The following is a 27,650-nucleotide window of genomic DNA, read 5'->3' as shown; positions in this document are numbered from 1 at the left end:
AACATGAAAATTTATCAGTGGTTTCATTCATTGGACAAACGTCTTTCGAATGCGATTTACCACAATTCAAACACCGTATATCCATATGACAATTTTTGGTTCCATGACCGAAGCCTTGGCAACGACGACATTGCGTTAAGTTTGCAATACGATTATGCCGTTTATAATGTTCCCAATGAATTTTAATGTGGGAAATGAAACGTACTTTTTCTAAAGTTTTCAAATTGTTTACATCACTTCGATTGAAGTGTATTAGGTAAAGTTCATGGGAAATTCCAGAGCGTGGTTTAGAAGTACCATTCGCTCTTTTTTTCATAAGTATTACTTGGGAAGGGGCAAAACCAAGCAATTCTTTTAGTTCATTTTTAATTTCATCAATACTTTGATCATTTGATAATCCTTTCAAGACAGCCTTGAAGGGTCTGTCTGATTTTATATCATATGAATAAAATTTATGAAGTTTTTCGGACAAATATCGAATAAGACGTTCGTAATCTTCCAATCCATCCACCAAGACTCGACATTCTCCTCTTCGTCCGATTTGAAATGAGACTTTTACTTCCGGGAGAAAAGTAGAAAGCTCAGTACGGAATGCTTTGAAGTCGGAAATCATCACCGTCACTGGTGGCATAGATTGATGTTTCTTCCCAGAACGACAAGCGTCCATTTTGGGAATTTTTGAAGAATTTTCTTCTATGTCGCTACAATCGGATTCAGGAAGAATCTCGTAAATATTGTTAGACGGCATAGGATCAACGGAAGGGAAATCCGTCCGTTGTCTTTTATTTTTACATTCAGATTCTATAAGATCGTGAATGTTATTAGAAAAATGTTGAATAACGGATTGTGATTTATTCCGTATTGAATTATTTTTAGCCTTAGGCTTGTTGCCTTTCCGGTTGGACGCAGGCATTTTTGAAATTTTAAATTAAATTAACTAGGCTAAATTAGTCTTCGATTAGACTCCTAGCTAGCCTTAAAAAAGGCTGATTAATTTCTTAGTCACTCTAATATCACTCTTTGTATCACTTAGTCACTCTAATATCACTCTGTATCACTTAGTCACTTAGTTAGTGATTCAGGTAGTCTTGAAAAAGACTGAAGCCTTGAATCAATGAAACTCTAGGTAGCCAGAAAAAATTCCAGGAGCCAAGAGCTATACGCGTGCGGTGCGAACGACTGTTCAACACCGACTGACGCGCATGCGACGTACTTTTGCCGCTCTCAAGAGAACTCTTTGGCACATTTACGTACCGCACCAGAAACTGATGCACGCTTCGCTGTATAGTCTCATCGCATTCTTCCAAGAGCGAGGCTCAAGCGCTCTCGTCGCATGAGATAGCGCGGCGCGCTCGTTTCATGCGATCTACGAGCGGTTTGTACGTTATTTTCAACCTCTTCATCTCTTCCTTTAGGATAGGACACAAGTCGCACGAACCGCTCTAGGCACGAAAAAAAAATATAACAGCAGCTTTTACTGTGGCTCACAAAGCACACAAGCTGCTCTCATAAAAAATCTCGTGCGCTGTCTCGTGAGACCAAATCGCACGAGTCGCGCGCAGAAGAAAATGCGATGCTCTGAAATTTCAAGCAGTGCATCCCGTTTCTATGTGCTCGCTACGCGTCTCGTACACGCTTTTGGTTTGCTCTTTTAGTCGGCGCTCAAGCTCACAGGATATATATGCGACACACACATTTTCGGTGCGCTCTCGCTGTCGCATTTGTGCACGCATGAGCATTCGGAAGGCCTGCGTCATACAAAATGATTATGCAAAACCGGTACGTATTGGTATGGAAGAAGAAAATACCATTGGCTTTGTTTAATTTCGTATAGTGTTGCCATATTTAATTCTATACTTTTCATGAGAAAATTATGTTGCTATTGAATTTCATCGTGCATTCATAGAGTCAAGTGTCTTCAAAATTGTTCACCGTCATTTAGAGTGACGATGCAATAAAGGGTAAAATTCTTCTAGATTTGGCTCAATACTGTTTTAATTTGTAGGCTATATTAATTACTTACTAAACGAACCGAATTCGGCTATACCAGTTCCCGGTACCGAAAGTGCCGGAAATTGTGGTCAAAAAGTCTACAACGATACTCATTCAACTTTCTCAGAGTTGATTTGATTGATCTTCACAAACATCGAAAAAATCTAGTGATTTTACATCTTATAAGATGCACAGCAAAAAATCGTCGTATTTTTCATGATTTTAAAATTACATGCCCTGAATTCGAATGAAATAGAAAACAAAAGATCGATGCAATTGCGCGACTCGAACCGAGAAACATTAGATCACAAGTACATCGATTACTCGCCTGAACCACAGAGCTCAACGCAGTCTTCGATACCAGCCATTTCTGAGGTTACCTCGTGCTAGAACAAATTATGCATATAACGACCCTTTCCTCAGCATGTGTCGCCTTTTCAATAGCTGTTCTGATGTTTTCGATTTACACTTGTCGCGTATTACTGCAAAAAAACGTTTCCGGAATACTCTCTCTAGTTAGCTTTAATTCTATCTACGATCTCAGTGACAGGCACAGTTAGAGTTTCCATGTTACTTTATTTATTTATTTATTTATTTTTAATTTGTTATGTTGAGAAAAAGATTAGTGATAGTTGTATTTTCAAGCCAAAAAATGTATCTGTTGGATATTTGTAATCTGTAGATGCAAAAGGCGAGAAGGTTTTATGCCTGTTGGAGAAAGAGGTTTAAAGAACCTCAGCTCCAGCGGGCTTTTCCCGGCTCCAAACAAATAAACAAATAAACGAATAAACAAATAAACAAATAAGCTCATATCTGTTCATTGAATAATTGATAAATATAAATCCATAGAGCGGCACTTGGTAGCCGAGTGCAAATTACACTCGGAGCATGTAAAATTCTGTGTGAGTGCAATATTGCGTCATTTGAACAATTAAGTAATTGTGAATTGTATCGTTTGTAGAATTCTGTCACCTATAAAATTCATTTTTTTTGTCTGTGTAGTCTCATGGGTAGCTTTCGAATTTCATCCGGGTCCTACTCCCGGGTCCGGAACTATAGAGAAAAATGTGTTTAAAATTTTAAACTGCTGTTTAAAGCGACGGTGCAAAATAAAGAAAAAATCTTATTAACTTGACATAACTGTCTACAAATCGAAATGGTTATGTTAGTTTATACCAACATTAAACATTGAATTGTCCCGAAAGTATCGATGAAGCCATGGCACAGAGGGATGAACTTGAGACGAGACTTCAATCCAGTGATTTCTCGGCTTATATCCAATCATTATACTGCTAGTTGCATCATATTTTATAGGCCTGCAGATTTCCGGTTTATCCGGTCCGAAGATAGTTCAACATGTTTCCTGAACTATTTGCATGCAAGAGTGAATCACTACTAAAGTTATACTCTAATAAGACAGTAATGGAAAACTAGATGACGAAGCAATGTATGTTAGCATTCAATTAGAAGCTTTGATGGGAACGAGAGAAGCCGAAACCCAATCTACAGGTCACCATGATGACACACCGAATCGATAAGCTCAAATGAGTTCCATCAGCCACCGTCAGCGCTTTGATCCAGATTTCCGGAAATTTCAATTTCAAACGGTAGCTTACCTGCTGGTAATCGACAAAAGTGTCATTGATGCCAAACATTATATTGGAGTTGATGAGATCGGTCTCGTAGAAGCCGTAAGTGGCAGTGATTGGTACCGTGCCTCCGACAGCCACCGGAATCGAATCCATGCTGAGCAAACTGAACGGAAGCGATGATGACATCGGAACGGCACTGGACGATGCCATCGAACGGATCGGCTTGCCGTAGTCCAGCAAAGGTCCCGTCTGCATCGTTGGAAAAATCGTCGTGCCGAGGTTGGCTGCTGCCGATGGTCCGGGAAAACCATCAGTGTAAATATTATTACTGTTCCAATAGCAGCCAGCCCCAACGGTATCGACAGCAGGATGTATGCTGTAGTAAGGATAGCTGTAACGATTGCCGGCTCCGTCGCTGGCTGTTGCTGGGATAAGTGGTGCTTTGGAGGAACTGTTATCACACGGGCTACAGTAATTCCACTCGGAGTAGCTCCGTTTCATTGTCGACGATGGTTGAAGAGAATTATTGTTGCAGTGTCTTCCAGGGGTTGTGGCCGGATCCGCCGGCATGCATTGATCTTCGTCGGGTGATGAGTCCGAATCGGAGGCGTTGTTATCGTACGGGGTCCAAAGCATCGAGGAGAGAGCTTCCTCCACGTCCGGTGGTTTGCGGAATGGTCGCGGTTGATTCATTTTTGCTTGTGACGCTGGTGAAAACCTTGTCTGTAAAGAAAAAACCGAAACGTTTATGAGAACTTTTCTGACGATTATGTGAGTAAATTTGTAGGTTTTAAAAGAAAAGTGGTCGTAAAGAAATTTTGTTTTTAAGCAAGCACTTCAAATTGATTTACATTGACAAAAGACGATCAGAATAAATTTCAAATTTAATATGAGAAATCCATTTCAAACTTTTATTGCCCATACCGAGACCAAACAATTGCAACAGAAGAAAACAAGAAGCACTTTTAACGGTGACGAGAAATGTCAAGTGTAGTGTTAAAAAGTAATTTCCCCAGAGAACTATCACTATATCTATCCAGCAGAATAAAATTCGTGAGAATGTTTTGTAGTGACTGTTTCATCTAATCACAGAAAAATTCGAAGAATGATGATTACATTCTTTCTTTCAAAACCCTTAAGAGTTTCACTATGCACTCGGATCAAACAATGGATTACTAGTTAATTTGAAATATTCGAAAGTAAGAATGGCTGTTCAATCATGAGTGACGAGTGAGTGACACTATAACTCTATTATATTACCTTATTTCTATATAATAAGAGTGCCCCGATTTAGTTACAACTTCATTGCTTCCGAAATTCTGTAGTTTTTTGTAGTAAGAGAAATAGTAAGCCTGCTTGTCATGTAGTCGAAGAAGAGGTGAACTTACAAGCTCACTTACTAATTACATAAACTGTAAATCGACTCAGTTTCAGATTGTATCGATTTTGATCAAGGTTTACTTCTAATGCTCTGTAAGTCTGTTCAAATCACCTACATCAAAATATGTATGATCATTTGCAAACATTTTTCAAGATTATTCGAAGCATTCTCTTTCCGGTAGAAGAACTTTACCAAATCGGAACAGCATAAAGCATGGATGATTTCAAATTTACAATTCATTATCATGGTAGTACACAGTTCGAAAAAATCTTGTGATTTTGCATTTTATAAGACGCACTTAATTGGAACGGAACATAATTTATGTGATGGTATAAAAATTTTAACACACTTTACTCTATAATTCCGAAACCGGAAGTCAGATCCAGATTAAATTCAAAAGTTTTGTATATAATGATAAGACCTTTAATTTAAATCTAAGAATATGAACAACAGTTCAGCCGTTTCTAAGAAATTGTAGTGATTTCCGGTTTGAAGTACACGATCATTTTTCAATACTTTCGGAATCTGAAACGAAGATCCGGTGTACCCAAAATCAATGTATTTGGTCATCAAATAATCAAATCTGTCCAATTCAAGAATTATACAGCTATTTGAAGGTATTTGATTGAATTTTCCGTGTCATGTATAAAACCACGTCCCTGAAAATGAAAATTTTTTACCAATCAGTCTGTAATTCCGGAACCGGAAGTTGTTTCCGGATGAAATTTGGTGCGATTATATGGGGTTGTAAGACCTTTCATTCGAACCTACGCTAGTGAAAATTGGATAAGCGGTTTCTGAAAACATCGATTGCACTTTTTAAGTTCACTTTGAACATTTTGCCCCGTAACTCCCGAAACGGAAGTCTAATTCAGATGAAATTCAATAACAAGCTATGAGACTACGAGGCATTTAATTTAATTCTTAGTTGAAGAAAATCGGTTGAGCGGTCTATGAGAAAATTGAGTGCACTTTTTATTAATTTTTTTGCACACGTTACTCCTGAACCTTTAGTCCGATCCGGGTAAAATTCAATAGCACCCTATGGGACCAAGAAACCTTTCATTTGAATCTATGTTTGTGAAAATCGGTCCCGCCATCTCCGAGAAAAGCAGCGCACACACACATGCAGACACACAGACATTTGCTCAGTTCGTCGAGCTGAGTCAAATGGTCTATGCCCTCTGGGTCTCGGTCAAAACGTTGGTTTTCACAGTGATAGCATAAACTTTCTATATGAGAAAGGCAAACAATCGTGATTTGAACCGAGAAACATTAGATCACAAGGCACGCCAGTTAATCGACTGAGTCACAAAAACACATATCTGCTTAATGAATAATTGATACATATAAATCCATACAGCGGTACTTGGTAGATGCCTGCAAATTACACTTGGAGCCTGTAAAAATCTGTACGAATGGAATAATGCGGCATTTGAAAAGTTAAGTAGTTATGAATTGTATTGTTTGTAAAATAATGTCACCTGAAAAACTCATAATTTTGTCTGTGTAAGATATACCAGATATACCAGTATGAAGCGAGCGTTAAGACACAAATGTGTTGCTAATGAACATTTGGTGTGAACGAGCCTAATTTTCTTCTCTTTTTGTTTGGGTGACATGACATCTGTCAAATATATTTGACCATACTGTATCAGAAGCAGCATACTAAAGAAGGGTTAAATGGTTCGGAGAATGTGATTTTGATGTAAGAAACGGAGAATGCAGAAATCCATCAGAAAAGTTTGAAAATGCCGCATTTCAAGCAATATTTGCTGAATATGATACTTCTAGTCAAAAGTGCAGGACAGCAACAAACAATTTCTGACCGTTTCAATATTATGGGAAAAAATCCAAAAGTGTGGAAAATGAGTGCCACACAATTTGAATGAAAGACAGATAGAAAACCGAATAAACACTGTTGAAACTTTACTTCAAAGACACGAAAGAAAATCAGTTTTTTATCGAATTGTTACTAGCGTTAAAATCGGATTTATTTTAAGAATCGTAAACGATAAAAATCGGGGGTTATTTCACAGCTATCAACATCGACTGCAGAACTAGACCGATTTACTCTGTGCTTGGTGGATTCAGAAAAGTGAGCTTCTTAAACCAAGAGGGAATGTTATGAAATGTTAATTTAAATTTTTGTCACACTGTCCCAATTAAAACTAATTTTAAATCCTTCTGTGATCGTTTTATCGATTAAAAAATAAATTCACTCTCCAATATAAGAAATATTTTCGTCCCAAGTTTTACAATTCGTCATGTTTCTGAATATTTACTAATATATTCCTCTAAAAACATGATCACTATTTCACATAATTACACCATAAAAAAAGTTACTTAAAATTACTCGCTAATCAATAAAAATCTTCAAAAATATGAGATGAAATTTAGGGGTTAACCTTATTTTATGCATAACCAATTTCACTATATATATATATCACTTTACGTTTTGTCTTAGACTCGTTAGTGCAGAGCAGTTCAAATTGAACTGCTTACTGTGAATTTAAACAGTTCAATTTGAGCCGCTAAGCAGACGTAAAGTTATTGCTATTTGCAACACACTTGTAATAAGCACCGAAGTGCTAAGTCTTTCCTGACGTGCCGAACCAAAACAAGTTTTGGCTAATACTGGCCGATTCAGATGGTCATTTAGGGGTTAACCTTATTTTGTGCTAGGGCACATAACCAATTTCACTATCTTTACACTTTATTTTTCATTTCAATTTGGATACCACGTTTTCTTATAATGTTAGGGAATAAAAAAAAATTTTTTTTCTTCCTAAAAATACCATGAACAAGTTTTTATTATCCGTGACATTAGTTTGAATAAAGTTATTGATATTTTTCTTTCAATAAAACTGTTTCGGCTTCGAATATTACTATAATGCGTGTTAAATACTAATTAAATATCCACTAGGGCAAATCTAGTAGCTCTGGTTTCATTCCGAATTAGGTCAACATAACACTGTAAAGTGTGTGTATGTGTGTTTCATCAGCTGTGCATCTGATATTTTCATATTTTTAAATTTCCAGATTAACCGATTATTTTATTTGTTAAACGGAAAGAAACGGAACAACCCAATAATTCGAATTGATTTCAATCTGGTTCTAAAAATATTGTGTGTTGTCCCACAGTTGGCATTTTGGCCCTTCTAAGAAGAATTCTGATATTTCAAACCTGAGAGTGTAATAGTGCAAAATTTTGTTTTGATTGCTATTGTGCTTCGCACGAACATGACGAACAACACCATTTGACAGTTAACGGTGATTTGTTTACGTGTTCATTCTAATTTGAATACGTGTTAGAGGAAATGTAAACAAACAACTGGTACATGGCAAACAAGAACTTTATTCATTACGAGTTCATTTGTGTCGTCATAGCTAATTAATAGGATGAATATAAAACCAACAAAAGGATTAATAAAAATCCATTGAGATAAAATTACGAACAGAGTAGTGAACATATAAGAAGTGATTTAGCTGTATTTTAAATATTAGTTTAATTTCTAAGATATGTGAATCATTTGAGCAGAAATATTAAATAATTATAGTGATTTTAGTTGCTGAATCAGGTTTTTGAGGCAATATCCTTACAAACGAGAATAAATATGGATTCTTTGCCCTATAATAATATTGTCTCAAATCACGTCAAACTTTCACGCTTCAATAATTAACACAATAAAAGCGTGTACTTTCTGCAAAGTTGCCTAGAAAGACGAAAAAACTTGAAAACTCGATATATGTAATTAATCTCCCTAAAAGTGAGATCCAAATATCGCTTTGACTCAGATGGGAGCGGGTCATTTCACCGAAAGTCATTTCGCCGAATAGGTCATTTCGCTGAAAGTCGTTTCGCCGAAGAGGTCACTGCTTTCGGCGAAATGACCCTCATCCGACGCAGGTAAGTAATTTCTAATAAATTTTCAAAAGACACCATACCCGAACATCCAATCAAACTACTCAATGCCTTCTTCGGGTAAGCTTTTGTATAGATAATTTTCAGTTAAGTGGTATTTTTTTATATGCTTCGATGTGCAAAATCATCACGATTACTAACAAATATGTACTGAACAACTTTGCTGCAGGTACTTTACCTGGAAAATCACGCGTTTATGATGTTATGAATTAAGAGCGTGAAATTAGACTATTGAATCACTGTGCAATGACTTTTCAAAGTGATAGCGTGTGTCAATGTGTGTATGTGTTTGTATTTGTGTATGTTCATATGTGTGTGTTTATGTGAAAAAAATATACATTTGATTTTCTCGGAGATTCAATTCAATTCAATCAAATTCATATGAAGGAATTTACAACCCCATAGAATGCTAATAAAATTTATCTTGTTTCGACTTCCAGTTCCGGGATTACAGGGAGTATAAGTTAAAGGAAAACTCATTTTCTTGAGTTTATTTTAAAGACATAACGTATTTCGATAGTTGATAGCAAAAATAAACATCGGTTTCCGAAAATACCGGAAATAATGATTAATAACTCTAAAACGGAGCACACCGATTTTCACAAACTTAGACTCAAATAAGAGGTTATTGAATTTCATCCGGACCCGACTTCCACTTCTGAAAATACTGGGTGACGTGTTTTTTAAATCTCATACCATCATTTATGTAGAGCGACGATTCGATATGCGGGAATTTTTTTCTATATTTTCCTCAAAACTCTTTCTGAATATAGTTTGATTTAGTTGCTGGCCAAATCAATGAATTTTGATTAAACAAGTCCCTTCCCGATTCATTGAATTGCTATTGACTTGTATCCAATATTCGGTTTTGAAGTAACATGGTATAGATAAATACATACTTCGACCCGTTGCACAGTAAGAAAAATAAGCGACTTGACTGAATGATTTCTTATAAATCTATGTTAATATTTGCAAAGTATGTATGAATTAAGCAAAAAATATCGTAAAATCATACCGATTTTGCCTCATTTTCTCAATTTTTTCTGACTTTACTTCGAACAGTGACTGTAAAACTCGGAAAAATTTAAAAAAATGGAAACTAAAAGTACCTTGTTTTGTGTTTGGAAATAATTTGACTGTAAATCGAAAAATTTAAAGAATAACAAATCGAAAAGTGAGTTCCTGACAAATTGGCAAGAACCATTATCGAGAGAAACACCAATATTTTTGTTCGGAATGTGACTCGCAAAGTTGGGAAGTCAAAATCATACGTACTTTAAACTAAATTTGATCAGTATCTAACGGGGAAAATAGATTGGGAAAAATGACATGCGAATGCAACTATGTAAAAAAAAGCCGCGAAAATGATACCGCAGAAATGGGACTGATCGTGGAATTTCAAAAAAAAAATTAAACCACCATGCAAATGAAAACGCATGAAAAGATAGCCCAATTGACTAGGAGAACCAAGTATGCCACTACATTGAATTATAGTCCCATCTCTATGGAAACACATCCAACAGAAAAACAACACACACACCGAATGACGAGTCTATCTTCACATTCTGCTACCTGTTTTCCCCGTTAGATACCCGGTCAGATGGTAATAATAGAATTATAACAACTAAAGTAATTTATCTCAGAAATATTTTGTAACAAATTTTGAAATATTTTGGGCTGGTAAGCTGTTAAAATAACAAAAATCATAACAAAAAGACTTTAGCGGGAACAAAATCATACAGATTTTAGAACGTTTGTATCACAATTATTATTGAATTTGATATAACTACAGAAGTCCGAAAGCAGAAATTTATAACAATAGTTGTAAAAAATTAGATAGCAAATTTAACATATAAAAACTATATCACAGCTAACTTTAAGCATCGTTTCAATCCAAAATTGTTGAAAGATATTTTTATCAAATGAATTATTTATTTGGTGATCTGGTTTGTAGTTTTAGTTTTTTTGAAATTCTGATTTCGATATTTCGATATGAAGCAACGGAGAACTTCATTTTTTTTTCAATTAAAGAACTTTAAATGTTATGTGCATCTGATTGGGTACTGATCAAATTTAACGCTAGATCAAGACAGCGCTGTTTTGGGCTGATTAAGCCTTTTGTCACTATGCGAAAACCGTCATGGAATGATATAAGGTACAAGAGGTCAAATACGTGCCAAAATCAGCCAATCTACCAAACTGTTCCGGACTTCGTCCAACAGAGAAGTACTGGGAGCTACTTGTGCGAAAACTCTTCGAAACTATGAAAAAATCAAATGGTATCACAGAAAGTACGAGAAATTTACAGAAAGAAGAATTAACATATTTATCAATTGTTTCTAATGTACATATAACAACATATTATTTGGAAATAGACAATCGGTTTTGTTTAATTATGTGTAAATTTTCTTAAGTTAATATTTTTTTTGTTTCTGAAATTTCCGTGGGCATGCTTAACACTATAAATTGTATTATGAATAAATTTTACATTGTTAAGATTTAAGATGGGTAACTAGTAACAAATGGTGACGTTTTTACATGATTTGAAATTTTGTTTTGCTCTCACAATCCTGAAGATTGTGATGAAGTAAATATTGTAAGCTCGCATTACTACTTGTCATGTGGGTTGGAAAATTCTCTTTGCATCTTGATGTTAAATCTTTGCTCAATTGTATTGATCAAAAAGCGTAAAGTAAAGTAAATAATAATTCTAAAATGTCTCCGTTCCCCCCTCACCTTCTTTCCAATTACCTGTTTCGATGCTTTTCACTGCGAGCAATGGTAAATGTTCGACGAACGATGATGCTCCAAAATGTTTCCTTCCTTTCCAGTGGCAAGACGCTGTACGGAGACCAATCAGCTCCACCGGGTTGAGTCGACCGTCAGCATTATTAGTAGCTCGTTTTCACTGTAACGGTTACCAATAGGCAGACACTGTTGTTGTTGTTGTTGTTTCTGCAGTTGTGTTGTCGTGGGTCCCAATTGGTTCCATTCCTCTTCGACAACTGCTGACTTCCGCCTTTTTGTTGTAGCGATACGATTGCTAAATTGCCCGATCATCGTTTTATTGCTGCAGAGGAAGTCGCTTTCGTTGCCATTCAGACGCCTGCCAGCCAACCTCGACGGGGGAGGGGTGCAGGTCGGTCCAAACCCGAACCGCTGTGTTCGGAATGCTTTAATTCTTAAACTCGTTCAAGAGGTCTCCAGTGCCGCTCCGGCGGTAGTAGACAGTGTGGCGAAGTATCATCACCCAACGACGACGAGCGAACGACGACAATGGCCAATCTTCTTCACCCACGACGGTTTTCTCTTTGTGTACATCAAACCACAGCAGACCAGCAGAGCATTCTCCTTTCACTAATGCTGCATATTTTCCACTGTTTTCACTTTTTCCTCCCAAAACAATCCCCCGTCGTTGGCGCACACCGTCTTTGTTTCGTAATTTATTTATGTGTCTATTCTTCACCAATCTTGCACTTCCCGTTTTCCGAAAAGCTCACGCTAGGTCGGTTCGCTTGGTGTGCTTACAGGGGTGAAAAACTGCACACCGCACAGCATCAGCTCAGCTATGATGGTTTCATTGTTTCGAAAATTGAATACAATCAGTGGAACGTGCGGACGGGGGTCTATCTTCGCTAGGGTTTTTCCCCCGGGGTTCCCGCGAGTGGTAACTGCTGAAGTTCCTACCAACCCACTCCCCTTTACTTTTCAAATGCACTTTTTATGGTTCCGATGCTCCGTTGAGTGCCACTGTGCTCGAAAGGAGATCCGAGTGGGTGGCCTGTGGTCCGATACAGATGCTCTTTGAGCACTGGAGGTGTTTATATGGTTCTGACAAGAGCAAACCAAAACAAAACAAATATACCCCACTGCCGCCACCACACCAATCCTGGTCTGGTCCAAACAGGGGAGCTCTGTTTGTGTTGTATGAGTTTTTCTCTTCTTTAGTCGATTCTTTTCCGTTCAGAGTGGGTTGCCTCTTTTTTTCGTCCCTGTACTGTACGGTACGGTTGTCTATTGCTGCCTGTCTGCCAGCCGCCGCGCTATTCGTCGGTACGATTGAAGTCGTTCGCTCCAGTTCCGCCGGGCGGGTGCATCTGGGTGGGCTGGCGCGAGAGGAATGAATGAAAAAGAGATGCGAATTAGCAATTTTCTTCTCGCTTTACTACGCTAATTAATGGGCATGATAATAGCACTCGGGACCAGGGTGAATCATGAAAATAAATACTTCTATTTTTTTGGCGTTTCGCTTCTTTTTTATCTTTGATAATTTGATAATTAATAATCTATTTACGAAACTGAAATTGTTTTAGGTTCCGGGGACGGTCAGATGCTGGAGAATTAATTAAACTAATTTACTGTCACAATTTGCTTAATATTTTAGAAGGTGCCTGTATAATTTGTTTTGCGGAGTTCTGTTATCCTCAAATGGGTTAGACAATTTTTTAAATCAAACTGAATCTGGAAAATATTGGTCTTATCAATAAAGAGAGACAGAAGCATTACATCTTTTTTGTGTAATTAGGACTTTCTGTTCCAACAGACTTCGCAACCAATTCTTAACGTACAGATTCATTGCTTGGCTAGTACTGCGATCCTACTGGCACTAATGTCGTTTTCGCTTGAGAAAACTGAAACTGACCCAGGGTAGTTTCAACAAACAAACACTTTTCACGAAACTGTGTTGATTTCGCACTTAGCAACGGGGGTTTGAGCAATCCTGATATAACAACCAGGTTCGAAACCGACTCGGTTTTCAGTTCAACAACATTAAAACTAGGTTCGAAACTAGCTTCAAACAAACGGTTTGACAGCAGCTAGGGTGGAAACTGGGTTAGGTTTGGCATCAAGCGAAAACGACATAAGAAGCCTTCCATGTCGGGTCTCGAATATATAACAACTGGCTCACAAGACCAGCGTCCTGTGCATTGAATCGTCGACCCGGGCTAAAGAAAACATAAATCGAGTTTGAATTATTTTAAAGTTGAACCATAGTTTCAATCTATTTTTTCAAACCTGAGTAAGCAAGGGTTTTGTTTAACTTATACGAACGAAGAGAGTTCTCTTTCGTTCATTTAGAATTTAGAACAAGACACAAATGAACTTTCCCGATAAGAGTGCTTTAATCGAGCTTGTTATTGTTCTTTCTACTTTGGCCGATAAAAGTACCGGGTTTCCACCGAAGGCGTATATATTTTCAAAACTTCAACCGTAACTAAAGACTGTCCCAGGAAGTATGGACGCACTTTGATTTCGCTGTAAATAATTCACAAGTGTTTGATATTCAAATTTTATTCGATATACTGATAATATAAGACTACAACAACAGAATATTATTCCCAACATTTGCTACTTAGCCATTGTAGACTAGCTGGCGCACCTTCTTGCGAACGTTCCTCATTAAATTCCGTACAGACTTCTTGACGACAAGTTTTGACACTTTTTTTAAATCTTTTTCGAACTGTTGAATAGTTTCGGCTGCCGAGACATGTTTCCTAAGATGTGCCTTCGTTAATGCCCAAAATTCCTCAATTGGTCGAAGTTGTGAGCAATTTGGTGGATTCATGTCTTTTGGGACGAAAGTGACATTTTTGGTAGTATACCATTCTACCGTTGATTTCGAGTAGTGGCAAGAAGCAAGATCTAGCCAGAAGACAACAGGATCATTGTGGCTTCGAATCATGGGTAGAAGTCGTTTTTGTAAACATTCCTTGATGTATATTCCGTTGTTCATTGAAGCAGTGGTGATGAAAGGTTTTGAACTCTTCCCGCAGCTACAAATTGTTTGCCAGACCGTAGCTTTCTTACCAATTTTTTTAACTTCAATCGATATCTCGGACTGGTTTAACACTTGCCCTTCTCGCACCGTATAATATTGTGGTCCCGGCAAGGATTTGTAAACGAGTTTCACGTAGGTTTCGTCGTCCATGATTATACAGTTCAAATTTCCAGAAAGAATCGTATTGTACAGCTTTCGAACCCTCGGCCTGATCGATGCTTCTTGTTACGGACTACGTTTTGGTTGTTTCTGCTTCTTATAGGTTCGAAGGTTCAAACGTTCTTTAGCACGAATAACATTTGACTTCGAAGTGCCCATGTTTTTGGCCACATCCCGAACTGAAACCTCCTTCTTTTGCTCGAACGCCTTCAGTGTACGTTTATCCAACTGAGGGTTAGCAGGACCTTTTTTTCGACCCGTTTTCGGTTTATCCTCAAAGGTTTTATCCTCACCGAATTTCCTGATTGCATTTCGCACGGCTTTTTGGCTTACTCCTTCCATTTTTGATATCTTTCTCAGTAACAGTCAGCGTTTGTACAAAATTTTTCGACGTTGTTCTGCTGAAAGTCCACGCATTTCGAAACAAACTAATGAAAACGAATAAACAACTGCACAAGTGGTTAAAGAAGAGTGTAAACAACAGGACGCAGCCATAAAAATTGACAGATTCTGAACCATTGCGAAATGGCAGCGGTTTTTGGTTGCGTTCATATTTTCTGGGGCAGTCTTTACACCAAATTGACGAACGACATCCGAAAACGAAGATATATAGATCAAAGCAAAGCAAGGTATTGTTTACTCTGTCGACGTACGCATTCCTTTCTTTTTAATTATAATTTTTAAAATAGCGTTTCGACAACAGGAGCTATGAAATTTGATTTGGGCGAGTGGTAAGCAAATCCTAATCGTAGCCAGAAAACATCGAATTCTATGGAGATGTCGCAAAAAACCGTGTCGAATGTCATCAGCAAGCTCCCACGATTCAAATCAGGACAGAAGAAGCCAACTAAGCAATCAAAAACCCTTCCGAATCCACCTAGTGGTGTGATATTGCCTTTCTTTTTCTTCAACACAGTCTTGTGAAATTTTTTATCTTTCTATTGAATAATTGTTGACACTAATTTGGGTTCATTTTTGCCAAGTAATTAATTCAGATTGATTGCAGTATTTGACAAAGCATGCTTCAGTGTTTATGGCACATACTCGGCATCATTTCTCAAACCAAGCACTTGACATTTGCGTTACCTATTTGTATGAGAAAAGGGTTGTCGATCTAAAAAACCCTTCTTCTTAATCCACAAAGTGGAATTTTAAAAAATTTTCCAAATACTTGAAAGTTGATTTTTTTCAAATGACACTAAAGCTCGACGTTTCAAGCAATTCTAAGACCTTTAGCATCAAAAATTTTCGATTTCGGAAATCATTTGATTTTTCAAGTTCGAACATTTTCAAACCTGTACCGCCGGGCGCCCCCCTAAATGTTGTCACGAGACGCCACTGATTTTAACACTATCAGATTTAAATTAATTAAAATCATATTTAAACAAAATATTGTATGAAAGCAAATAAATTGAAATGAAATTACTATTGATGGTATTAGCTTCACTGTAATTCATATAATATGAAGAATATGAAGTCATCGCTCGGCGAAGACCAGTTATATGGCCAATATGCCGAAAAAAAGATATCTGTTCTGCCTATACCTTAAATTAGTCAGTTTTATCGTGACACTGAATTTTGAAACTCGCAAGAGCAACGCACACAAATGTTCCGTTTACGACTGTCTCTTTTAGGTTCATTCAGTCATCGGCACGGAACTACACCTTGACTTTCGGGATCCCGTTTTAGTGGCCTTTTACGACATAGAACAGGAAACCGGTGGATAAAGTCTTGGTTGAAATAATTATGCCGGATACACGGCTTACCTGTTTGGTGGACTTATACCAGCGGGACATGTGGACCGTAGTGTTATTCTTAGCCTGTTGGGAACCGCCATCGACACTACATGACTATCTAGAGAAGTTGACAATGAAGATCAATTTCCATTGGTGGCTGAGCAGCCGGTTATGTGGCATGTTTCATGATTTCATGATTTTCAATCATAGTGCCGGCAATAGATTTTTATCCGTGAAGGTATAAAGGATTTTTTTTAGATGACACTAAATCGTTTCATGCAATTCTAAGACGTTTGGCATTGGCAGTTTTTTTTTCAATTTCTGAAATCTCATGTACTCCCCCTGTGGTGATTTCTCAAGATCGAAAATTTTGAAACCATAAACGCCGGGCAGTACCCCTTACGCATGTCCGATTTAGCTCAAATTTTGCATGGGAACTTTTTTCGAGGTGCTTAAACTTGTGAACACTAGCGCTTTACGAAATTAGAGGTGATCCCAAAATATCGATAAAAAACAACGTGTTTCGTCGGTTAAGTCACTTATACCATCATATCTCCGGAAACTGAAGTCGTAGTCATTTGATCTTCGAACTTGATCAATGGCCCAATAGTAGCTTGCAAACGAACCTAAGCTTGTTAAAATCGATTCAACCATCTCCGAGAAACTTGCGCGGTAAAACTACAACGAGTTTTGTCGGCTGCGTCACTTATACCATCATATCCCCGGAACCAAAAGTCACAGCCATTTGATCTTCGAACTTGATTAATGGCCTAACAATATCATTCAAAAGAATTAAGTTTGGTAAAATCGGTTCAGCCATCTCTGAGCAAATTGAGCGGTAAAAATATTTTCGAAAGTGCACACACACAGACATTTCCCGATTTCGTCGAACTGAGTCGAATGGTATATAACACTATGATTCCGTTTGAAAAAAGATATAACTAAGTGCTCACAAGTTCTTATCTCATGCCTCCCCGTGTGTCTGGGTGCGAATTGGTTTGCATGTAATAATTCATTCGAAACGCGAAAATTATTGAAAATACTTCAAATAGGTCAAGTATTTCGCCTTGACGTCCTATTGTTGAAGTTAACTATAGCCCTTAAAATGTCTTTAAATTGTCAATTTGTTTTCATGAAAACCGTCTGCAGAATTCCTTTCGGTTCAAATATTAGCATTTTTCATGTCATCCTTGAATAATTTGACAAAAATATATTTCTTATAAGAGTAATTTTTTATGTATAAAAACAATTCTATTTTTATTATTAGTGTTTTATGCAGGAGCGTCTGTAGAAAAAATATTTAGAAGTCTGCAAATTCAAACTATATTCCTAGGGTGTAATCGGCATGTTCAGAAGACTGAAGGTTTGGAAAGTTTCGATATGGTAAGAAATCAAATATTAAATTCAAACTCGAATATTGGTAAGATTAGAAAACATTAATTATCCATACAAAACTAAAGAACATAAACTAATTAGGAGTCGATTGTTTGCTTATTGCAAGGGATCGAAATTCTTTCTGTATTGTTTGAATCCATTTGATGCAACCATTTCATTTGAGCGGGGCTGGTCGATGGAACGGTGACCTCGGAACAAGATTTGCTCTGTATACGAAAAAGGTCATCGGAATTCGACTGAGTCAACACCTCCCGGAGTCCTGGACTAAAGTTATTTGCATGCGAAAACAAACCACATGAAACCACATCTGTTTTCTGTAAACCGCTGCCAGACAGTGGGGCTAGGAATAGGTTAAACACACACACACACACACACACACACACATACACATACACACACACGCCTTAAGCCCAGAAATAGCGAGTATGTGCAGGCACCTGGACGAGGTCACAACGGTGGATGAGCTGGCTGGTTCACTAAAAGCGCAGTGCAACCTCGGCGAGGGGTAAATGGTGATTCGGTTGAGGAAGTCGTTCGGAGGCACACAGACAGTGATGATTCGTCTGCAAGTTAGAGCTGCTAACAAGGCACTGGCGGATGGCAAAGTAACGGTTGGATGCACATTGAAAGCCACTCCGAAAATAAATAGGCAAGCGGAGAGATGCTTTAAATGTTTGGCCTTTGGTCATCGGGCAGGGGCTTGTAAAGGCCCGGACAGATCCAAAATGTGTTGGAAATGCGGGGAGACGGGTCATGTTGCGAGAGACTGCACACAGAAACCAAAGTTCATGCTTTGCACTCTAGAGGACGGGAACGACCACCAGACAGGTAGCTACAAGAGGATGATTGCAGGCCAATAACAATGGAGATTACCCAGATAAACTTGAATCATTGCGATACCGTACAACAACTGTTGTGGCAGTCAACGACGGAAACTAGGTTTGATATCGCGATTATCTCAGAGCCGTATCAAGTGCCACCTGATAACGGCAACTTGGTGTTGGATAGGACGGATGCGGCTGCGATACAAGTTATGGGCAGTTTCCCGATTCAAGAAGAGGTAGAGAGTTCTGAAGGCTTCCTGATCGCAAAAATCAACGGCGTCTTCGTATGCAGTTGTTACACACCCCCAAGGTGGACAGTGGAGCAGTTCAGTCAGATGATAGACCTGTTAACCGACAGTTTGACCGGACAAAAGCCGGTAATCATCGGAGGTGCCTTCAATGCCTGAGCTGTAGAGTTTGGCAGTAGATTCACAAACACAAGAGGATATATTTTGCAGGAAGCCCTAGCGAAGCTAGATGTACGTTTGTGTAATGAAGGCTTCGATAGCACATTCCGAAAAGATGGGAGGGAGTCTGTTATCGACGTCACGTTGGCGAGTATGGGAGGATTACTCATAGTGATCATCAGGCGATTAGATATTTCATCGAGAAACAGAACCCTGTGGTGAATCAGAGAAGCATGACCGGTAAGCGAATATGGAAAACGTAAACCTTCGACAAGGATCTCTTCGTTGAGGCACTTCGGCCGGATAGCGGATCAGAGAGCACTGATGCGGGTGAGCTAACAAGAAGAATGGTTACGGCTTGTGACGCTACAATGCCGCGAAAACTGGAGCCAAAGAATAGACGATGTCCAGCTCACTGGTGGAACGAGACGCTCAGCACGCTATGCGCTGCTTATCTGAGAGCTAGAGGGCGGTTTCAGAGAATGGAGCCAGACAGAGAGGAGCGTTTGGTGGCGTTTCGGGAAGCTAGGACTGCTTTCAGGCATGAGATCAAGCGTAGCGAATCGAATTGCTACAAGGAGCTGTACTAAGGATCAGATGCTAATCCCTAGGGTGATGCCTACCGGCAAAGATCAAGGGGCCGTCGATGCCTGCTGAAATGTGTCCGGACAAGCTGAAGGTAGAAGGTCTCTTTCCGAAGCACGACCCGACTTCTTGGCCGCCAACATCGTATGGCGAGGAAGAAGCACAAGCGAACGTCGAGGATCAACAAGTGTATAATGACGAACTTGTAGAAGCGGCACAGCGATTGAAATCGAAGAAAGCCCCCGAATCGAATGGTATACCAGACGTAGCGCTGAAAGCTGCAGTCTTGGCATACCCGGACATGTACAGGACGGTGCTGCAGCAACTTCCCAGAAATGTGGAAGATTCAGAAGCTGGCCGAAGCCAGGGAAACTACCGGGGGATCCGGCATCGTACATGCCTATGTGCCTGCTGGATACACTCGGGAAACTCCTTGAAAGAATCATCCTCAACAGGTTGACTAAATGTACGGAGGGCGAGCGCGGACTGTCGCTGTTCGGATTCCGCAAAGCAGTATCGACGGTGGACGCGATTCGAACAGTGCTGGAGAGTGCTGAAATGGCATTCAAACAAAAGAGAAGAGGAGATTGATACTGTGCCGTGGTCACGATTGACGTGGAGACCGCGTTCAACAGCGCCAGCTGGGAGGCCATCGCCGCAGCGCTACACAGAATGCGTGTCCCCGACTATCTGTGTTATCTATTTCTAGAATAGAATCTTGGCGTACGAGACGAATGAAGGACAGGGGTCAATGCGAGTCACTGCGGGCGTTCCTTAAGGGTCCATCATCGATCCATCTCTTTGAAACGGGATGTACGATGGCGTCTTGACACTTCAGCTGCCCAGGAAAGTGAAAATCATGGGTTTTGCTGATGATGTAGCCTCAACGGTGCTAGGCGAGACACTCGAAGAAGTGAAGGCAACAATGTCGGGGACAATGGGTGTCATCGAGAGCTGGATGAGCGGGGTCAAGCTATATATTGCTCATCATAAAACGGAGGTGCTGTTAGGTAGCAATGGCAAAGCGGTTCAGTGGATGGAAATATAAGTCAGAAAATTATAGAAATCGGTTGTTTTTTTTTCTTAAAGTTATTCAATGTTTACATACCGACCTAAAAGATGGAGCACCCTGTACATTGAAGTATGATTTGCTAGTTCCAGGTCGGATCATCTAAAGACTGTTCCAGAAAGTATGGACGCACTTCGATTTCGCTGTAAATAATTCATAAGTGTTGGATATTCAAATTTTATTCGACATACTGATAATATTACACTACAACAACAGAATGTTATTCTCAACATTTGCTACTTAGCCATTGTAGACTAGCTGGCGCACCTTCTTGCGAACGTTCCTCATTAAATTCCGTACAGACTTCTTAGCGACAAGTTTTGACACTTTTTTCAATCTTTTTCGAACTGTTGAATGTTTTCGGCTACCGAGACATGTTTCCTAAGATGTGCCTTCGTTAATGCCAAAAATTCCTCAATTGGTCGAAATTGTGGGCAGTTTGGTGGATTCATGTCCTTTGGGACGAAAGTGACATTTTTGGTAGTATACCATTCTACCGTTTTTTTATTTAAAAGATGTTTTTATTCAGGCCTATTTGCGTACAAGCTTTACGTGGCCGAATTAGCCGATTTTTTAAATAAACAATTTTTCGAAGTGGATCTCGTTGTCACTCTTTTTCTAGGAGGAGAAGAGCTTCCATTTCCCTCCTGCGAGGGTTGAGGGGCACTTTGTTCGTGGCTCGTCTCGTCCTCCATTGCCGCATCTGTGGTTTTGTTGATGATTTCCGTCTTCTTTTCGTTTTCCTTGTTGTTCGCAGTCTTGAGCTCGTTGCTAGTTGCTGTAGGAGCGCCTTGTTGTACATTGGTTGCAGTTGTTAGTTGGTTTGATGGTGAAACAGGAGTACTACGCTCACTAGTTTTCGTTGTTGAACGGTTGACCTTGTCTTTTGTTGAAGATGTTCTTTTTGCAGTTTCAGTGCAAGGTTTACCGTAGTGTGCAGGTTGTTCACAAAACTGACATGTAACCAGCTGATTTTCATAGGTAATCAGCATTTTACACGGATGTGTCCCACCTTGACCACAAATGATGTATGATGGAATTGCCTTACGTAGTTGCATACGTACCACTCGCACGCCATTCCGGATGCCGGGGAAAAAATTCCGCCATACTTCTCTTTCGATGGAAAGAACTTCACCGTATTGCGACATGATTTCCCGAACGCACTGATCGCTGGACTGCGGTGGAAGGTCATGCACGCGTACTTGTATGGCATTGTCCACCATGTGCACAGGAATTTTGTATTTAATGTTGTCACACTCAACGCTGTGCACCTCGTTGTTAACCGAAGCGAATGCAATTGCATAGCTTTCACGTTTAAACATAATGTACACACAGTTAGACGCCTTGCTGAATTGAATCTCAGTTACATTATTAGCGTCTAGATGCATTCGTTCTTTAAGTAAGAATTCAATTTCATTTGCTGCTGGTCTAACTTTGCAACGCTTGAAATCTATACAAATCGAATTTGGTCTTGTTGGCCAAGTTTCAGGCTTTGTTAAATCGTATTTTCCCATTTCGTACACTCTATTGTTCACTGCACTGTATTGTCTTTGTTTCTTTTGCTTCGACCGCAAACGATTTAGGACTGTGTTGGCTGAGATGCGAGCACGAACTGCACCATTCTACCGTTGATTCCGAGTAGTGGCAAGAAGCAAGATCTGGCCAGAAGACAACAGGATCCATGTGGCTTCGAATCATGGGTAGAAGTCGTTTTTGTAAACATTTCTTGATGTATATTTCGCTGTTCATTGAAGCAGTGGTGATTAAGGGTTTCGAAATCTTACCGCAGCTACAAATTGCTTGCCAGACCATAGCTTTCTTACCAAATTTTTCGACTTCAATCGATGTCTCGGACTGGTTTAACACTTTTTCTTCTCGCGCAGTATAATATTGTGGTCCCGGCAAGGATTTGTAATCTTGTTCACGTAGGTTTCGTCGTCCATGATTATGCAGTTCAAATTTCCAGCAAGAATCGTATTGTACAGCTTTCGAACCCTCGGCCTGATCTTGTTTCGGACTACGTTTTGGTTGTTTTTGCTTCTTATAGGTTCGAAGATTCGAACGTTCTTTAGCACGAAGAACATTTGACTTCGAAGTGCCCACTTTTTTGGCCACATCCCGAACTGAAACCTCCTTCTTTTGCTCGAACGCCTTCAGTATGCGTTTATCCAACTGAGGGTTAGCAGGACCTTTTTTTTCGACCCGTTTACGGTTTATCCTCAAAGGTGTTATCCTCACCAAATTTCCTGATTGCATTTCGCATGGCTTTTTCACTTACTCCTTCCATTTTTGCTATCTGTCTCAGAGACCGTCCGCGTTCTGTGCACCATTTGTACACAATTTTTCGACGTTGTTCTGCTGAAAGTTCACGCATTTCGAAACAAACCAATGAAAACGAATAAACAACTGCACAAGTGGTTAGAGAAGAGTGTAAACAACAGGACGCAGCCATAAAAATTGACAGATTCTGAACCATTGCGAAATGGCAGCGGTTTTTGGTTGCGTCCATACTTTCTGGGACAGTCTTCAGAAGTTTCATGTAAATTTTCAAACTCGTCTATATATCTTCCGATCTCGTGTTTTGGTATTTGGATTGGATTGGTCAGCCATCGAGTTGACATTTTGCTGTGATATTATAGAGTCATGACCGCCGAGAGGGAGGGGGAAAGCAGTGATGGTCCAGAACACGAGCCGGGTCTGATACAGCCAGTATGCTGTGTTTTTTTCAAACCAGACTCATGAGCGTGTGCTTACAGGAAAATAGAACCATCAAAAGGCTCGTGGCGCTCACGAGCTGGCTCATGTGCAGGCTCATGTACCGACTTGAGTGCCCGATCATGTCTTGTCTCTTGTCACTAATGGCACCACACAAATCAATATTATTGTCAATCAAAATAATTTTTATCTCTCACACGAGGCAATATTATTGTCAATACTCGACATTTGGATAATGTGAATCAGGAACACGAGGTAATATTATAGTCAACATTCAGTATTATCAATTCGTCCGTCAATACGTCATTCCAATTTGAATTACGATTATTCATCATCATCATCATTCCTGATGATGAATAATCGTAATTCAAATTGGAATGACGTATTGACGGACGAATTGATAATACTGAATGTTGACTATAATATTACCTCGTATTCCTGATTCACTCTTTAAAAAGGAGAACTTTCCTCACAATCTAGTATCAAAACACCACCAGACTAAAATTTGGAGCACCGTAAAAACATGAGCGTCCAGATGTTAGGTGAATCGATTTTTATACTGACTCTTATACCAGGTCTTTATTTTTTTAATTGATCACAGCCATTTGTAGAATTTATTTCCACCGTTTCATTTTAAAATTCGGGTTAATTGATAAAGTCGTGGAGTAAATGCGTCCTGTTCAAACCGTATTAAAAATGTGACATATTTTCTTGCTTCCCAAAAAATATAAAAGAGAATAGATCCTCCCAAAATCCCAGCATATTACGTAAATCTACCAAATCCCTAAGATTAGATTGAATAACGACCTGACTTCCACTCTAGCTTCCAATTAGTTTAATAGTGATAGCTGGACCAAGTCCACTCGACGTATCACTGCAAAATGCGCTCACGTACTATCGAAAACTACAGGGAAAAATCGAGAATGCCTATTCGAGGTTTCACATATCCTCACACAAAGACACACACACACACACACACACGCGAGACCATTGCAACCATCCAGCGCCGGCATCGCAATTCGTTACGCGAATAATCCAACATGAAATACACCCTCCACAAAGCAGCCCTCTACGGGCACCGAAGGCTATCAAAGCATGCGTTGCCCCGTACCTGGACGCTTTGGATCCGGACTACCAACGGACCGAAATCTAGAGCAATTACTGATCCCAAGCAAGCACCCAGCGTTACCCGGGAAATTAGGTTAAATGGATCCTGACTGCGTTTGGAATCCGACGGGTAATCGAACAGCACTTGCATCCTTGCCAACTTTGCCGAGTTCGGATGCCGTACAGCAGTTCTCGATGCGCGTGTAAATTTCCATTCGAAACTGAACCTGGAATATTTATGAATCCGAAGCAATCTCAACTCTTTGCACGTACCACCGACCAACCCGGCAGTCCAACCGACCGGCGCCAGTGGGTAGGAAGGAAATTGATTTTGAATCTCTTTCTGTCAATGAAAGCTGGGGCATGGTTTACTAGGATCGGGCCGGTCCGGACAAGGCCAGGCCAGGCCAGACGTTCTGAGGTAACAAATTGGCGTAATTCAAAGCTTCGTATCATGCGTGATGGCTTTCGGTCAGAAACAAAGACCAATAAAAAATCAATTTTCCGCACACGTATCGATAGTTTATTCTGCCAACCGTGCAGATCGCTGTGAGGAGTCCAAGAAACCATACCAAACTGTTGTTTTTTTGTTTCGGATCATGAAATCTATGAGATAATTTATTGACCGAAGAGATTGCAGAGACGAAATCGGGCACAACAACATAAAAGATTCTGAACTTTTCGCGATTATGATGATGTTTGATTTTATAATTATTGCTCGAAATGTTCCTACTAAGAGTCTAGGCTATCAAAATAATGGCCCAACAATTTTTTTTCTTTCCTTGTCTGAAACGGTGATTCGATAGCAGCACCGACAAAAATAACTACCCGTGAAAGAAATTGATACAAATGATGTGTTGGCAAAGATTTCGGCAAAAGCTTTCGCCGTACTTCTTTGAGCCTCGCACAGAACAGTCGCCTCCCCACCCCTTCAACCGACATCCCGCATGTGGTAAAGAAAAATATTCAACCACTTTACTATTTTTATGGTGTTTCCGAAGGAAAAGGAAGAAAAAACGATTCAAACCACAGTTGGTGAGCTTATTTTTCAAGCTTTCTTTCCTGGTTTTAGGGGATTCTCCACGCTCACAGCTCAAAGACTGCCTTCTTGACCAGAGGCCTTTATGTTTATTTTATAGCCTTTCAAGAAGAGTTTCCCACTGTTTCCTTTCTTGTCGGTCGGAAAATTGACGATGGGCAAGCTGGTGGATCCGGCGAGGGCGACGGGAAGGAGGACGGTGGGGACCTTTATGGAATATTTATCATCTTGGAACCCGTCCCATGGCAGCCGTACAGGAAGGGCCTAAATGGAGCTTTGAATATCCGGATGGGGCGGTGGTTGTCCGATGGAAATCGTTCAGTTTCAGCTGTATGCATGGAATAATGAAGTAAATTTTGGAAATTTAAATGCCTCACTTGGTACGTAGTTACGTCTGGCGTTTGTCTCAGGAAGCATTCGACTGCCATAGTAATCATAATAATATTTTCACTTAAATGACTTATTAAAGTGTATTGTGTGAGTTCCTACCGCAGACTGAGCATATTTTAATGGTTCGTATGAATGCTATTCAGAAAGTAGTTGCATTTGATTCGTTAAGTCGGAATCGCACCATGAATGCTATCTATATTCTATTATGAAGTGCATAGAGTTTTTTTATATTAACTGAAAGAAAAAGTTGACGGTGATCGAAAATTACTAAAGTAAGATTTTTAAAGAGGTATAGAATTGGATTTTCAAAAAAAAATACATAACATTTCAATAGCACCACGTTTGGCTAAATTATCGGTTCTTTCATTGCCTGGAATAGAGCAATGAGCCAGGACCCAAACTATTGTGATTTGATAATTTTAATTCAATATGACGTTCAGGCACTGTTTTATTTTGTCCAAGAAAAACGGTTCATTTTTGCCAGCAGCGTTTGAGCGAATGGCTTCAATTGCACTCAGACTATCTGTGAAGAGAAAGTAATGGTTTGGATACAATGTGACGATTACACTCGAACTATAATGAACTGCTGCTAACTCTGCTATATAAACAAATGCATGTTCTTGAAGCCTAAATGAAGCCGAAACATTTTTGTTGAATATACCAAACCCAGTTGCCTCTTCAATTCGTGATCCATCCGTTTAAAACATTTTCTCAAAGTCAATATGAACTTACTTGTAAATATTTTCGGGATTTCCATCGAGTGAAATCACGCCATCATCTGCCGATTGTCTTAGTGTACATGGGGTTACTAGACAGCTGTCAATGTCATTCACGTAAAAATGGTAAAGGAGTGGACTGAGGCATGAGCCTTGCGGGAGACCCATGTAGCTAATTCTGAATGTTGCCAAATAGCCATGTGAAAAATTCATGCATTTCTCTGACAAAATGCGAATAATTATTTATAATCGCTAGAAGTCCATGTTGATGGAGCTTGTCTGAAAGAACATCAATGGAAACTGAATTAAATGCTTCTTTTTTGCCTAAAAATACAGATGCCATTTGTTGTTTTTGAGCGAAGGCAATTTGGATGTCAGACGAAAGTAATGCAAGGCAATCATTCGTTCCTTTACTTCTACGGAAGCCAAACTGAGTATCTGACAACAAACCGTTTGTCTCGACCCAAGTGTCAAGAATAATTTTTTCGAACGATTTTCTGATGCGGGACAGCATTGCAATGGGTCTATATGAGTTGTGATTGGAAGCTGGTTTCCCCGGCTTTTGAATAGCGATAACTTTCACTTGCCTCCAGTCAGGTGGGACAATATTTTGCTCAACAAACTTGTTGAACAATTCCAACAAACGTCTTTTTGCGAGGTCGGGCAGATTCTTCACCAAATTGAATTTAATTCTGTCCAACCCAGGAGCGTTATTGCTACAAGACATGAGTGCTATGTAAAATTCCATCATTGAAAAGGGGCTATCAATGGAACCATTATTTGGAAAAGATTCCCTAATAATGCTATGCGTAGGAACAGAATCTGGACAAACATTCCTC

General features: G+C 39.4%; 1 protein-coding gene across 4 annotated transcripts in view; it reads right to left on the bottom strand.

Annotated features, from left to right (window-relative positions):
- LOC131436051 (uncharacterized) overlaps positions 1-27,650 on the bottom strand; it is a 413,969-nt gene that overhangs the window by 370,050 nt on the left and 16,269 nt on the right. For 2 of the 4 annotated variants that reach the window (XM_058604495.1, XM_058604494.1), the window contains exons 2-3: positions 11,642-12,996; positions 3,609-4,307 (exon numbers count right to left, since the gene is read on the bottom strand). In XM_058604495.1, coding sequence (XP_058460478.1) covers positions 3,609-4,277 — 669 coding nt within the window. In that variant the 5' untranslated portion in view covers positions 4,278-4,307; positions 11,642-12,996. Of the gene's footprint in view, positions 1-3,608; positions 4,308-11,626; positions 12,997-27,650 lie in introns of all 4 variants that reach the window. The other 2 variants (XM_058604496.1, XM_058604497.1) reach the window with 2 other exon arrangements.

This window comes from Malaya genurostris, chromosome 3 (genome assembly GCF_030247185.1).
Source record: "Malaya genurostris strain Urasoe2022 chromosome 3, Malgen_1.1, whole genome shotgun sequence".
Taxonomy (NCBI): domain Eukaryota; kingdom Metazoa; phylum Arthropoda; class Insecta; order Diptera; family Culicidae; genus Malaya; species Malaya genurostris.
Note: the sequence above shows the minus strand (reverse complement) of the source record. Positions and strands in the feature narration are given on the sequence as shown.